The sequence below is a fragment of the Lygodium microphyllum genome, chromosome 13, assembly GCF_053477565.2.
Source record: "Lygodium microphyllum isolate KBCC chromosome 13, Lygodium_microphyllum_v1.1.10, whole genome shotgun sequence".
NCBI lineage: Eukaryota > Viridiplantae > Streptophyta > Polypodiopsida > Schizaeales > Lygodiaceae > Lygodium > Lygodium microphyllum.
Genome location: NC_141147.1, coordinates 149,497,845 through 149,514,649, shown reverse-complemented (window position 1 = coordinate 149,514,649; position 16,805 = coordinate 149,497,845). Strand labels below are relative to the sequence as shown.

Genomic DNA, 16,805 nt, shown 5'->3' with positions numbered 1-16,805 from the left:
TAGCCTCCAAGGGTCCAAATGCTGAGATCTTCGGAGCAAAGCTGTCAAATGGCTGGGAGATGAGAGGAAAAGCTGTAGAGAGAGAAAATTCAGAGTTTTGTCATGAAGAATGATTGAAAATTAGTCAAATGTAACTGTTGCTTTGCCACAGCAGCTTGTAGATGCAAAGAACTGAACAAAATTAGTCATTTACTGCTGCTGTCATATCTCAACAGCCTATAGATGCTATCTCCTGCTGTTGATTGGTCTTCTCCTGCCGTTGGCAGTCTCAAAAGGTCCTCCAATGGCTGCAAATCAGACTACTAGCCTCTCCTCCCTCTCTCTTGCAAGCTGAATTTATAAAAATGCATTTATCCAGCCTCTAAAGACGTTTTTTAGTCTTGCATGGGTATTTTTAACAAGTGGCAACCTTCTGAAATGGTTTTTTCAGCATTTTTCATAATTAAATATTAATTTTCAGTCTTTAACTACCGAAAATTAATCCAATAATTATTTCGGTGCCTTGAAAAATAATATGACTGGCCAATAATTAAATTGGCTAGGCAAATTCCATTCTCGAGTGTCTCTGCGCCATCTTTGACCATCAGATTGGTGTTAGGTACCATTAAATGCTACATTTTTAGTTAACAATTGACACTTACGGCCAAATGAATGACCTAGACCAACAACTGGCATCAAATACCACCAAATACGTGTGTGGTATAACTTATAGCAACTTTTGTCCCATGCTTGCATATGCATAATTGCCTTGCTGCCCATGTTCCCATGGATGGGCACTACCAAGTTGGCCATGCATTTGCACTTGCTGCCCCACGAATAGTAACTATTTGTGCTCATCAGGCATTGTGGACTCTTCTAAAGAAGGGTTAGGCATTTCCTTCGATTCTTATGGCTGTCCTGAAGCTATAGAAGGTATCTTCTTCTCTTTGCCTTTGTTGTCCTTTGGGGCATTCAAGAATCAAGTAAACTGGGGATCCTTTGGCAATTCAGCAAAAAGATTTGCTTTTGTACGCATTCGATCCTTGAAGCTATCATCAAATTCTTCAGCCCCTTGCTAGTCATCAGCCTCTTGATGCATTGAACTGCCAACATTTGGGTCATTTCCCACATTTTCAATATGCTGTCCATGCTGAGAACCATGCCCAACATTAGTCATTGCGTTTCCCCCTTCACCACATGATTGACCAAGGAGTGGCACATCCTCTCCACTTGATCCCATATCACCATGTGAAGACATGCTTGTTGTAATTCACTGTTGAGAACAATTTCAGCAATAATGCAATGATCCCAAGTTGCAATCAAGTACCATGGGTCCACCAATTCAAAGGATTTGATGGTATCCCGGCAATGGAACCATGTAACCAGCCTTCCTTCCGTGGATGGGTGGTAAATCCTTGATTACAACTTAATTACAGCAGCAAACAATTAGTGCAAATCTGAAAATACGTATTTACCTAACTGATTTTGGACAATGCATACCCGATTGACCCCAAAATTGGCGCCCCTTTCGGTATTTTTTTAGCTTTATTGAAGAAGAAGTTGATTTACAATGGGATTCTCCCAATCCCTTTCGGTATTTCAACTCCCCTTGCTGTGATGAATCACCAGCAAGTCTTTAATCTAATTTGCCCCTTAATTGAGGCAATCAATTGGCTTTCACCCGCTTTGATGGAGATTGAAAATGCCCCAAATTTAATTATTTGCTAGTCCCTCCTCTTGAATAGGCTAAAAACAGCTTTAGCTCTATTGAATCCAAGTCTTGGAGCTTCCAAGACTGCTGCTAAACACTAATTTCTGCTACAGATTAGGGTTTACATCAGAGAAATTTGAAATTTCTTAGCCTCCAAGGGTCCAAATGCTGAGATCTTCGGAGCAAAGCTGTGAAATGGCTGGGAGATGAGAGGGAAAGCTGTAAAGAGAAAACTTAGAGTTTTGTCGTGAAAAATGACTAAAAATCAGTCAAATGCAGTTGTTGCCCTGCCACAACAGCTTGTAGATGCAAAGAACTGAAGAAAATTAGTCATTTATTGTTGTTGCCCTGTCTCAACAGCTTGTAGATGCTGTCTCCTGCTGTTGATTGGTCTTCTCTTGCCCTTGGCAGCCTCAAAAGGTTTCAGCTTCTAATCCTCACCCAGTCTACAAGGTTTCAGCTTCTAATGATGGTCTACCATAGCCCTAGAGTGATAGCTCTCGGAACTCCAATTGTCAAAACCCACAACATGTGCTAGTCATGCTCACTTCTCCTGCCAGTAGTGTCCCATACCACCCATAACGAGATAAAGATATACCCGTCAAGCGTGAATCATTATGATTCGTAAGTAAAAATGGTTTTGTGCACATCATCAAACCTCGCGTCCAATTGTAGGTTGACACTCTAATACCAATGAAACGTCCCCTTAAGTTTCCAACTTGCACACGAGACACGACGCGAGCCAAACCCACCTTAAAAGGGACTGGACATCAAATTGTTCTTCTAGCTGTAGAGCCAAATGGGCTCACCCTCTAGCCTAGGAGATAGCAACACTCCAGGTCATGACCACATTCCAAGGGTTGGTGTCCCATACCATTAATCCACATTATCTTGGTATACAGATGTGTCAACCAATGGGCCAAGAGTCTAAGAGTGGTGATCAAGGCTATTAAGTACAATATGGTACGGTACGGTAAAATACGGTACTAATTGGTACCTTAAGATTTTATGAGGTACGATATGCTATTAGTACGAAATAAAAAATTGCCTTGGATATGTTGAACTACAAATGATAAAGCACATATATAGCGTGTATGACGAGCAGAAGAGTAGTAGCTAAACTCTTGACGACGGTCAAGTATGAAGTATGGCGTGTATGAAATTGCACGAGTGATTCCTTCTTTCGCCTCCCAATCTCGCCTAGATGAGTGCTGGCTCCTCTCTACACATTTCCTCTGCCAGCCGTCCACTTCAGGTGAGTCCTACTATTCTTAGACTCTCTTCCCGTTCGGGTACCCAAGGCCCCTGGACGGTCATCCCTCGTGCCTATCTCCCATAAATTACCTTATTAATGTAACATTTCCCTCCCCTTAAGAATCAGTTTCGTCCTCGAAAACGATACTTGGAAGGTCCAATTGTAAATTGGGAAACCTTTTCCTTAGGGTACTTACTCGCTCCCATGTTGAGCTTAACAATCTTTCCATTTGACCAAATATTCTTGATAAATAGTATTTCTTGTTCGTCTGTTACGAACATTTAATATTCTTTCTGGTTCATATGGATTAGATTGATCATCTAATAGCCCCTCAATATTATCATTTAAGATTAGATTATCCAAATCACCCAGCTTCTTCCTTAGCTTACTTACATGAAAAACTGGATGTGTTTTACTACCAGCAGGTAGTTGAAGCTTGTAAGCCTGTCCTCCCATCCTTTTTAAGTATTGTGAAAGGACCACAATACCTGGGTGAAAGCTTTGGACATCGTCCCGTTTTCGTGGTTTTAATTTGTTCAAGCACCTTAAGATAGACCAATTCTCCTTCTTCAAAGGAGATGTCTCTTCGGTGAGAATCTGCATAAGCTCTAGCTCGATTTTGAGCTTTCTTAATATTTTCTTAAGCAAATTTTAACATACTATTCATATAATCTAAGATGGTGCACATGATACATTAGTGAACTACCCTCAAATTCAATGTCATTGTTTCTACTACCCTTGTCTTAAGCATTACATTCGCTTGAGCTTGTTTCCTCCTCTCCTTCTTGATTGTCTTGTGCGCATATACAAAAGAGCAGGTGATTAAAATAAGAAATGATTGCAATTCCTAACATAACAAATGAATTAATGAAGAAAAAGATAATCATACTTAACACAATATGTAATATTACAAAATATAAATAGCTCGTTGTCACTATTGATGTTTCTATGTTGCGATGATATGGCTCCAAAAAGTCCTTGGCTGCCTGAACCTTTTCCTTATGCAGTCCTGCTGCATAAGGAGCTCTGGGCTGAAACCCATACATTAACATAAATGGACTATATCCAGTGGAAGAGTGCTTGGCACTATTATATGCAAACTCTGCTATTAGTAGATACTATTCCCAATTAGTTTGCCTTTTACTTACGTATGCCCTGAGTATATCTTCAAGGATTTGGTTAACCCTTTCAGTTTGCCCATCAGTTTGCGGATGATCCGCCCTACTCATACTAAGTTTAGTATCCAACTTCCTAAATACAACACGCCAAAATTGACTATCAAATTTTCTATCCTGATCAAAAACTATATTTGTTGGAAGGCCATACAATCGGTATATGTTCTCTACGAACAATCTAGCCAATTCTGGTGTTTTAACATCAATTGAAGTTGGAATAAACCTAGCCATTTTGGTTAACCTATCCACAATCACCCAGACAGAGTCGTGCCCCCTTTGTGTTCTGGGTAACACAACAATAAAGTCCATGGAGATACTCTCCCATTTTCCCGAAGGAATCTCTAATGGATGGAGAAGTCCTCCCATTTTCAATCTTTCAGCTTTATTAACCTGGCATTTATTACATTTAACCACATAGTCAAGGACATTCTTATTAATTCCAAGCTAGTAGAACTGCCTTTTAATAAGACTATAAGTCTTATTAACTCCTGGATGTCCCGTGCTAGGGGTATCATGACACTCAAAGAGTATCTGGCGCCTTATTTCTTTATCTTTCGGGACACATACCCTACCCTTGTAGAGTAAATAACCATTATCAATGGTAAAATTCTTCCACTTTAATCTCATTTGAGCAATCCCTGATGCTCCATTTCCTTGATGAACATTCTCAGATATTTCTTCCTCTATGGAGGCTCTTGCATTTGGATCCCCATTATTTATTGCTTCCCATATGTTGGAATATGCTGGATCAACCTGACATTTTCCTTTCAAAGATTCAAGTAAATCGGAAGTGAACTGAGTAAAACTCAATTCATTTATGATGGGCATTCTATTGAGTGCATCAGCCACTATATTGTACTTCCCCTTTCTATACCTTATTTCATAGTCAAACTCTTGAAGAAGTTCGGCCCATCTGGCTTTTTGTCCTTGTAGATCCGGTTGGTCATTAAGCCACTTAATGCTTTCATGATCCTACAAGATCAAAAGTTTGGCACCGTACAGATAGTCCCTCCATTTCTTCATTGCATGTACTATTGCATACAGCTTCCTCTCATAAACAGAATAATTCCGTTTTGCGTGGTCTAATTTCTTGCTTTCAAAAGCAACTGGTCGACCTTCTTGTAATAAGACCGCGCCTATCGCCTTATCACTGGCATCGGCTTCAACCACAAATGGTTTATTGGGATCCACAATTAATAGTACTGGAGCTGTAGCAATAGCTACCTTAAGTTTTTGAAAACTTTCATTTTGGTCTGTTTCCCAATTAAAGCTCTTCCCTTTCCCTTTAAGTTGGTATGTCATTGGAATAGCTATTTTGGCATAATCTCGAATGAATCTACGATAAAATCCAGATAATCCTAGGAAAATCTGCGCTCTTCCAGGTTCCTTGGAGATGGCCATTCAATAATTGCCCTTATTTTTTCTGGATCCATCTTGATTTCCTCTTTCGAGATAATATGCCCCAAATATTTGACCTCTTGTGCGAAGAATTCACATTTAGTTTTCTTCGTATAAAGGGAATGTGTTCTTAACAATTGGAATACTAATCATAAGTGTTCCAAATGTTCTTCTTTTGATCTACTAAAGATCAAGATATCGTCCAAGAAGACAACTACAAAATGTCCTAGATAGGGCTGTAACACACTATTCATTAGCTTCATAAAGGTAGCTGGTGCGTTAGTGAGGCCAAAAGGCATCACCAAAAAATCATAATGCCCATATCTAGTACAAAATGTTGTCTTAGGAACATCCTGTGCCTTAATTCTTACTTGGTGATAGCGTGATCCTAAGTCTATTTTTGTGAAGAATTTTGCCCCTTGTAATTGATCAAAAAGATCTTCCATTCTGGGCATAGGAAATTTATTCTTCACCGTTATCTTATTAAGTGCTCTATAATCAACACAAAGTCGCATAGAACAGTCTTTTTTCTTTACTAATAAAATTGGCGAAGCCCAAGGTGAATTGCTAGGTTATATAAACTCTTTATTAAGGTAATCCTTAATTTGTCTTTCAACTTCTTGGTGCTGTGTTTCACTTAACTTATAAGGTGGTTTAGAAATAGGGTGTGTATCCCTATCTGTGTCAATTGGGTGATTTATATCACCCCTATTTGGTGGAAGGCCACTTGGTAAATCAAAAGGAAACACATCTTTAAATTCATCTATCAAGCCACTTAATTCATTACTTACATTCAACTCACAAACATAAGAAAATTGTTGCTTTATATTACAAAAAATAAAAGTGTTTTGTGTAGGAAGAAACCATAACATATATACCTCACAAGCTTCCTTCTTTATCAGCTTCTGAACTTCAGTGAAACACAACAAAGGGTTATCACATACTTCATGTTCGCCTTGAATCACAAAAGTCTTACTATCCCTTTCAAATTCCAGTGTATTATGATGATAACTACGTTTTAAGGATGATTCCAATCCCCATAGCCACTCCCTCCCTAAAGCAATATCTGCTCTTTCCATATTCATAATTTGGAAATCAAGTTTATCTTTATATCCTTGGATCTCAATTTCCAAATTGGATACCATTGTATCCCATATCTTATTATCCTGACCTTGCATCATACGAAGAACATATTGATGCCCACTCTTTTGTTGGGGAAGTTTCAATTTTTTGACCAGTGCATAATTTATGAAATTGTGGGTAGCAAAGTCATCAATCATGACTCTAACCCCTCTTTCGAGCTATCAATCCATGCACTCTAACTAAATCATGTGGCCCAAAGGTAGACTGCCACATAGAAGTTGACATACAACACCTGTGTTGTACATCCTTATGCAAGACCTTTTAAAGATTTATACCTTTCACGCCCCTTTAATTCCAGGGTCTGTACTACATGGATTTGTTTTTCTTTTCCCTTGCCCTTGTCCTTATTCTCCTTTATCTTCCTCCTTTTTCCTTTGAGGGCAATTCCAGGCAGCATGGTTAGGGGATAGGCAATTGAAACACAGCCTTTCTTTTTTGGCCTTATCAAAGTCATCTTGACTTAACTTTGGCCTTACATATTGTTTCTTTTCAAAGGGTTGTTTCTTGCCCTTAAGAAATGGCATTTTACTTTCAAATTTGCCTACAAATTTTGAGATTTCCAATTCCTTAATCTTGGGCTCCGTATCAGTGAGACCAGTGAGTGTACCTGGACGCGTACTATCTTCATTGATTAATGCAAATTTAATTGCCTTTTCAAGCGTCTTAGGTGAACTCCTTTTCACTTTCTTTTTACAAGCCTTATCTAGTCCCCTAATGAATCCTCTTGTCTTTTGAAATTCATCTATTCCTTCCAATTTGAGGATTATCTCACGATATTCCTCCAGATATGTCAGCAGGGGTTTTCCCTTTTGTTTGACATAATCCCAATCTTCCCAATTTCTTTTCATTTCATTTTCAGAAAGGAATTCTTTCAAAAAGACCAATTCAAATTGAGTCCAAGTTTCAGGTATTTTATTTGTCTCCTTTAAAGTTCGCCACCATTTATATGCCTTTGGCCCCAAAGTTAAACTGGCCTCCAGTGCTTGGAGATGTGGTGGAGTATTTTTAAGTTTGTGCAAATCCTCCCATTTTTGGAGAATTAAAGATAGTGTCTTTATTTCTGTCTTTTTCCTCCCCGTGAAACTAAGGGGGTTTCATATCTTTTAACATTGGATTATGAGAAATTCCATTTGAACCCCCTGTGCTTGCACACGAGCAATTAGATCATCAAATTGTTCTCGTGTGGCAACAAATTCTTCCCATTGTTCTTCTTGTATCTCCGTTTCATGGGAATCTACCATAGGGTGGTCCCTAGAACTAAAGCCCTTGATTACCCCCTCTCTCCCTTTCCCCTCCATTAATACACTGGAATTGGAAAGCAAATATAAGAAATTTGCGTACAAAGTTGGGGTACTTCCGTGATTACAATAAAACAGAAGTCAATGATCTCTGTAAAGTAGAGATGGCAAGAAGAACGAGGCAGCTGGGAACACGGCCTGTTGGCAGGAGTACTGGGTATGGGTGTAATTGATCACCCCCTATCAGGTCACGTGGGAACACAGATTGTGAACCAAAAGATTAAAGACTAAAGCGGGACTTAGTCCCATCGCCATCGCCCGCAGAAATATTAACAATAAGTGTAATCCGTTTTGCCCCCGTCCGTCGTGGTCGCCACCATTAACACAAAAAATGTCGATTGACGTGTCCTGGTTGCCAATCTCGTGAAACGGCTACTTGACGTGACCCGGTGACGACAGGACCCGGTGGCTCTTCGTGAGGACAGGACCCGCCACTCTTCGCAAGGACAGGACCCGTCGGCTCTTCGAAAGGATAGGACCCGTCGGCTCTATTACCAGTATAGCATGTATAACGAGCAGACGAGTAGTAGCTAAACTCCTGACGACGGTCATGTATGAAGTATAGCGTGTATGAAATGGCACGAGTGATTCCTTCTTTCGCCTCCCAACCTCGCCTAGATGAGTGCTGGCTCCTCTCTTCCCGTTTCCTCTGCCAGCCATCTGCTTCAGGTGAGTCCTACTATTCTTAGACTCTCTTACCCTCTACACTCCCCTTGACCCCGTTCGGGTGCCCAAGGCCCCCAGATGGTCATCCCTCGCGCCAGTCTCCCATAAATTACCTTATTAATGTAACAACATATGTAGAGCTAAAATAGCAATGTCACTTAAGCTAATAAGATGGATACACAAGGATAACAAGGCAAAACTTGATGTGCAATGTACGCAATGTGCTATTAGTAGACACATGGGAGTGTATACATGATACATCATACATCATATAAAAAAGCAAAGTGTAGGATGGATACATAGAGAGGCTCTTTATGAGAGAGAGAGAGAGAGAGAGAGAGAGAGAGAGAGAGTTTATTATCATCCATGGAAGGCCAAATTATGACCCATGGGACCTTTCCAGATACACGATGATTCTCCTCTCCCATGGTAGGAAAGGGTAGCTACAGTGAGAACGATCTATGCAGCTTGGTTCTCCCGAAAGCATAACATGCGGGTGATGAGAGCCCCTAACTTCGATATAGGAGTAGTGGTCAAAAACTGGTGAAGTGGCCCTTGTAAAGGGATATCAAAGTCAGCCCATATGTGTGCATATGCTAGGCATGTCATAATCATGTGCTCCTCTGATTCTAGAGAGGGAGAGAGAGAGAGAGAGAGAGACTTAGAATTGTGTATTCATCTTGGAAGTTGGGAGAGAGTGTGTGAGAGAGGCTTGAAATTATGATAATAAACATAAGGCTTGGAGGTTGGAAGATATTGTATGGATAGTCTTCATGGGCAAAAAGTAGTCTTTTTTTTAATATGAATTGGTATGAATACGTACTGTATGGTACGATACGAACCATATGGAATGAACCAGTCTGTACTGGTACGAATGCAACTATGGTAGTGATCACACAATGATAAATTCACACAATAGGGCCATGAGTCCTATGAATAGAACTTGACTACCCTAAACCCTAAGTGCCCTTAGTGCATTTGCACTAAGTCACTTCATGACCATTGTGACCAATGCTACTAGTGTCCATCCGGATGTCGAAGGACATAACACCAACTATCATGGTCGTATGGTTCAGTTGGAATCATAGAATCTCTAACTTTTAGGGCTAGTACTATAGTATTAGCTAACCAATTGGTAGGGAGGCCTTCACAACAGACTTTGTTAAACATGTGAACTAGGACTAGTGACAAAATGTCCCTTGTGTGTGAGAGGTGCTATGCTATCAGTCCATCAGGTCTTATGCTCAACCATTTTGTAGTACATCAATGGCGTCTTAAACCTAGCTATGTTGAAGGTGGAGGAGGTAGGTTTGCTCTTTGGTGGTCAAGGAAGAGGACATTGTCCATACACTTAGTACAATGAAGTTGCATATGTGTGCAATGTCTTTGGAGAGAATAGGGGTATGGACTCTGGGCTTCTAGAATGCCTTTTATGCCACCTTGCTGTCTTGCCTCAAGAATAGTTGATAAAACTAATTCTCTAACTTGCCCAAGTAGGCTGCCTTCTTTCTCCACACTAGGTGGCGAAAGATCATGCATGCCTCGTGGTTCTTCTTGTTGGAGGTGAGCACAAATTTCTTGGCATTCATCATCACACCAGCTATTCTATGGAACAGTCTTGCCCCAAGGGTGGTGGAGGCAGGGGGGTGAAGAAAATACATGGTACCCTAGGTATGAAGTCTTGAAGTGAGTCGTGCCATGGATTCTTCCAAGGGTATGTATAGGTCCATGTCCCATAAGGCCCAATACAAGTGGCTAACTTGAGCCATAGGGTAAAGTATCTACCTTTACTAGAGTTTGCCTACAACAATATTGTGTAGTAATCCACAAGCCAAAATTGCAAATAGAAGTATGTAGATTATATATGTAAAGTGATTCTTCCTCCAATCATCTGCACGTGCACGTGTGCACATACACACACGGTTAAGGGGGTGGGTCCATTTTGTCACCACCCATGACTTGAAGAACTGGAATTCCTAAATGCATTTTGTTAATGATGATTTATTTGCATACATCTCGATGAGTTATATGATGGAATTTTGAAAGACTCTTTTCTATGCAAGGTTCTCCATTGATGGCTCTTTGAGATAGAGTGGCTTTTATGAGTTGTGACCATAACAATACAGTGTGAACACTTGAGCTGAGATGAGCCAATCTCAGCACTCCACATTGACCAGCTACAAATTGCAGCAGTGCAAAGAATGCGAGTCCTTCCAGCAAAAGCAGATGAGGAAGTGGGTGCATTTTTCGCCATATTTACAAATTTTGTGCTCTTGTATCACAATCTCATTGTGTAGATACTTGTTTGTTGATGTAAGTATGGCAATGCAGCAAAGGGTTTAAAGCCAGGGAAACTGTAAGTGACTCTTCCAAGGAGGTAGTAGAGTTTGTGCAGAGAGACAATGGTTGCAAGAACGTCCGTTCGGGTCATAATTTTCAGGAGTTCTCCCAGGAGAGGTATAAGGGCAAGATTCGGAGGAAGGGGTCTGTCCATGGGAGTAGTAGTTACTTGACATTGAACTGAGATTGAGACCGAATGCCAACTCATTGATTTAAGAATCCTTAGGTTTTGAGATCCATGCTTATGATGAGTTTGATTGGCCCTGCATAGTTTGCCAAGGTTTTCTGAAACGGGAGGTATGAAACACATTTCATAGGTTTCATACAAGTTTCCTAAAATGTTAGAAACATTTTATTCCAGATGGAAGAAAAAATGATTCATATAATGTAATTTATCATAATTCATGATCCTATGCAATGCAAATGGAGATTCAACTTAGCATCAATATTTACATGCATCATCGTCCTTTATCACATGGCAATATTAGCTTTAATTATAGATGAACCCATCAATATATACATGCATCATGGACAACTCAAGCGAAATTTTTGCAATCAATGTCAATATCCTTGTCAATGTGGAACCTAGTGTTTTCACAATTCGAAAGTAGTGATGGACAGCTTCAGTCCATATGTTTGATTGGGTCATGGTGGGTTTGATTGGGATCTAGTGTTTTGTACAAGTTGAGAGTAGTGATATTCAATCCATACGTTTGTTGTACTGGCACTGGCAGGAGTTGGGAAACATGGGAGTGAATTGATGTTTTGCATCCTCAGCTGCCTGGAGTGTTCTGTCCTCCTCTAGGGAACTAGGATTCTGAGGTTTTTAGTGTAAGACATTGAGTTTTTAAAGGCAGAGTTCACAAGAGCAGGATGAGCTTCATCAGATTCTTCAGTTTTTCTCTTGTTTGCACTGTTGAGAGTTCTGGGAGAGAGCTGCTTGGCATCTAATTTGAAAGACTTATGGGGCAGATAATTGTCCCTTTCTTGTGAAGAGGTGGGCCCTTTTGGATTTCAGATTTGCACCTTTATGTCTTTAGTGAGAAGATATTTTTCTGTTAAGACTCTGAACTATTGATTACCAGGTTAAAGCATGATCACATACGGATGACTTTGTCTTATTTTTTGACCAATCTGACAAGGAAGAGCTAGTGTAGTTATTTGGCCAATGTAGCAAGATAACTTTTGGACCTCTCCATGTAACTGTTTTTGGGGATCAACGGTAATAAGTTTGCTAATATGCATCCCATGTTATGTAGATGATGGCAAGGTATTGACATGGGGTCGTGGTGGTAATGGCCAACTTGGTCATGGCACATTCAAGAATGGTAAATTACCACAAGTTGTTGAAGCCTTAAGTGATGTACGTGTTGTTTACATAACATGTGGAAGCTTCTCTACTGCTGCTATCACAGGTAGACCTCCTAAGACCTGTTGGTTTTGAACATCCATTTCTCTAGCATTTTGTATTCATTTTCGTATTGAATTATGCTAAGTGATTATATGTTTGAGGCTGCATCTTGAAATTTGGTCAGCTGGCTGCAGATACAGGAGCATTGTATTGTTGGGGCAAAAATAGGGACTCTGAATTGGGGTTCTCAGGAAAAGTCATTGCTGAAAACTTGCCAACTCAGATTGTGTCGAATCTGTCTTTTATTGGTGTTGCCCTTGGAGCTGCTCATGGCATTGGTCTTGTATTAAGCTAAATTGAGCCTAAACAGATAATCCTACAGCTATGCTTGTCACTTCCATTGTTGAAAGGGAGGAAGAAGGCGAGCTCACATGGAAGAGATTGTATGTTGGTATATTTATGGAGGAGAACAAAAGGCAGTGTGAGGGAGTTCTCAGTATTGGCCCGGAAATCTTCTGCTATTTTACCAAGCAATGACGGTCAGGTTTTTATTTCCTTATTGTTTTGGAAGGGAGGGAGAAGGCAAGAATGGGATAGATTGTGTAATCACTAGATTGCTATTTTTATGAAGGAAAACAAAGGCAAAGCAAGAGAGTCCTGAGCATTGTGTGAGCTGTTCCTATTAAGCAAACAAGTGGTCTCCTCAATTCCTTTGGAGGTGCACAGCCTGTCTGGTGAAGTATTCCCCCAAAATGTGGTTAATATTTTGACAATGTAAACTACAATAATGAGTTTAGATCAATATACTGTGAACAATCGCAGCCCACACTTAGTTCTCAAATCTCAAAGCACTGAAAATTACAGAAGTTTGTTGCCTAGTGTGCTTCTGCAACTTTTAAGTTTGCATTATATATGTCAAAAATATCACCTAGGTTTAAGGAACATGGGATATTTATAAAGAGCTTGGAGTTTGCAAACAATCATATATAATGAATCGCCATTCGAATTATATTTCAAGTCTTAAGTGTTTTCTCATCTATACCAAACCATCACCCAAAAAACGTGAGGGTAAGAAAATAATGGAGACCTATATTTTTAATCCACCTTTGCACTCAAGTTCATGAATTAAAAGTATTTTCATGATCTTAAAAACTAGGGATATTTTTAAAGAGGCTAGAGTTTTTAGGGGGGTCATTGGCCGCCTTGAGACCCTTATCTAGGGGTCGCTTTCATGGCTCTTGGATCCCAAAATATAGGTCCTTGATAACTTCCATACCTCGCAACTGGATACATTGTGCCTTGATATCAACGTAACTACTCTATTTAACCTAAAGGCTAGACTTACAAAGATCACCATTATCACATAGATCTCCTATGACATACAAGTCAAAACCCAACCAATACACATGGCTTCTCATAATGGGGGCCTTATAACTTCAAGCACAATGGATCATTGGTGGTACCTTATGAGGGCGAATAATTTAGCATATCTACCTATCCATAGAGCAATCTCTAGAAACCTTTTTAGATTTGTTCTAATGCTTTTATCAATTCTCTTAGAAATTAGAACCCCATCTCCAAATCCTATATAGCTTCATCCTAATGCATTTGTCCATTATTTCTCTTAGAAATTATGATATTTATCTTAGGATCCATATGTTAAAAACTTTGGTTGATAGTGTGACAAGAAAAGCTAGATATATGGTAAGTTGGATTTGTAATATATCAATGAAGGCAATAATAAGCTTGGATTATGATGAGTTAAAAGTAGATGGATAAAAGATGAGAGTAGACGAGATATAGAAACTTAAGATTAAGCACAAGATGTATAAAATTGATTAGAAACAATAATTTTCAAAATCATATACAAAGTTGGGGTGGTGTACATAATGAGACCAATAAGAATAGAAACAATAGTTTTTAGAAGCATATGTAACATTGTGGTGATGCATATAATGAGATTGATGAGAATAGTGTCTTAATATGTCAAAATGTAGGATATATCTTGGTGGTTGACAAAGTTGTTATCCCCTTTACTAATTGAGATCTTAGGTCTCTTTGTCATGTTTAAAACTATGATTAGGATCTTAGATTTTGGGTATCATGAAAGTGTGAACTATTAGATGTCTCAATCTAATTGAGAGGAAATCAATGATGGGATATAAGTTAGAAACTTCAATGTATACATTTATGGAAGTATAAAGAAGAAAGTGAAGATATTATCCAATGTTCATCAACACTCTACAATGTATAAAGTACTCATAGGGTAAATGCTTTATGAGAAGATCTATAGGGTTATCATCAATATGGATCTTAATGAGCTCACTATGTTTTTTCTCAAGAATCTCTAATAAAGTGATACTTCACCCTCCATGTGCTTTGTCTTTGTATGAAAGATAGGGTTCCATGTCAACTAATTGGCACTTTAACCACCACAATGCAATATTAGCACATCTCATAATGCCCAAGTCTTCCACTAAATGCATAAGCTATATAGCTTTCTTGCAAGCCTTGTTATGGTTGCAACATACCCTTACCTCGATGGTAGATAAAGTAGAACATGGTTGCAATCAAGTGATCCAAGATATTGGACCACCTGTGAAAGTAAAGACAATATATAGTGGATCTTCTCGAGTCTACACTCCTTACAAAATCAATGTCTACATATCTAAGAACATATACATCTCTTCTTTTGAAGCATATACACATAAATATAGTATGGTTCATATATCTCATGATACTCTTGATTGCCTCCGAATGCTTTTTACCAAGGTTTACCACCATATACCTACTAATAACTCCTACTATATAGATGATGTTTAAACATGTAGCAACCATGGTGTATTAATTAAACTATGAATTGTAGATGTATAAAAAACCTTGGTCGTTTGGGATTGTCCCCGTGGCCAAGTTTCAAATATGGATGTAATGAAACACTTAGCCTTCTTCCTTGTCATATTGAAATACTTCAATATCTTATTAATGTAGTTGTTTTGAGATAAATAGAGTATTTTTTAAATCTTGATCTCACATAATGCACATACTAAGAATGTGATCATTATTTTTCAAGTCCATGTCAAAGGTTTCATATAACCTTTTTTTAAAGCATCCATAACCATGATAGACTTTTGAACAATATATAATCTCTTATACATCTTACACACTAATTGCTTGCCTTCCACAACAAATCCCTTAAGCTACCCTATATAAATACTCATGCAAATTTTCATATAAAAACACAGTCTTTACATCAATTTGAATCAACTTAATATCCTCTCTAGCAATCAAACCAAGAACCATATGAAGGCTTTACTACTAGATAGAATATCTAAAGTCAATTCCCCTTCTCTTGCTTAAATTCTTTGGCTACAAATCTTGCATCAATATTAGATGGAGATATCTTTAACTTGTGGATCCACTTGCACGGTGGTGCATATTAGCCCTTACGTAAAGAGATTGACTTCCATGTACCATTATTTTTCAAAGAATCTATATTCAATTGCATAGCCCTTTGTTGTTTATGACTACCATCCCTAGTCATGGCATCTTAATTGTTTTAATATGATACTTTTGTATCTTATTCTCATCAAATATAACATTATAGCTTCACACTACCCTTCTAGATTCAAGATCCCACAAGCCATAGCCCATTTCACCCAACTCTCTATAGCCAAGAAAATTACATTTATTGAACTTAGAATCAAACTTACTCCACTTTTCCCTAATTATATGCATAAATGTGTCACACCAAAAACATGCAAGTGATCATAACCATAATTACTCTGGTAACTTGTTATCCAATGCTTGTTAGGTAGGAGGCTTGTTGATCAAATGAATCGTTGTCTTTGCAATTTTAGCCCAAAATCCATAGTGAGACTAGCAATTAGAGAGCATACTACATATAATTTCTTGAGTGGTCATGTTTATCTTCTCAACTATACCGTTTTGAGCATGATTCTCAAGAGTTATCAACTCACTCATGATACCATGGTTTACACAAAAATTCGTACAAACATGTGATGTATATTCTCCACCATTATTAATCCTCAGGCACTTAAGTTTCTTTCTTGACTAATTTTCTACCTTGTCAATAACTTTTGAAATGTATACAACATATAACTCTTCTTGTGAAGAGGATAAGCCTATATCTTCTTTATGGCATCATCTATAAAAGTAAAAAAGTATGATGCTTCACCTAATGAAACTATGGGCATTGACCCTACACGAATCACTATACATAAAATCAAGTCATTTTGATATTCTACTCCCACTACCTCTCTTATACAACATTTTTGTTTGCTTTCCAAAGAGACAATGCTTACAAAATCCAAGATTAGAAAAATTTAGACAAGGAAGAGAGTTGAAACACTAGAAAGCTTTCATTCAAGTGACTGACATTGTCCCAAAAAGTGATGCCAAAATGAAACAAATGGTTGTTTAGTGATAGCTACAACATGGTCTTTAACACCACCAAAGATCGTTCTATATA

At 38.6% G+C, this 16,805-nt stretch overlaps 1 protein-coding gene across 2 annotated transcripts in view; it reads left to right on the top strand.

Moving 5' to 3' along the window:
• RUG3 (Regulator of chromosome condensation (RCC1) family protein) overlaps positions 1 to 13,311 on the top strand; it is a 130,266-nt gene extending 116,955 nt beyond the window's left edge. The window contains exons 5-6 of one of the 2 annotated variants that reach the window (XM_087690627.1): positions 12,225 to 12,380; positions 12,501 to 13,311. In XM_087690627.1, coding sequence (XP_087546753.1) covers positions 12,225 to 12,380; positions 12,501 to 12,544 — 200 coding nt within the window. In that variant the 3' untranslated portion in view covers positions 12,545 to 13,311. The remainder of the gene's footprint in view (positions 1 to 12,224; positions 12,381 to 12,500) is intronic. The other variant, XM_087690626.1, reaches the window with a different exon arrangement.
• The last annotated feature ends 3,494 nt before the right edge of the window (positions 13,312 to 16,805 follow it).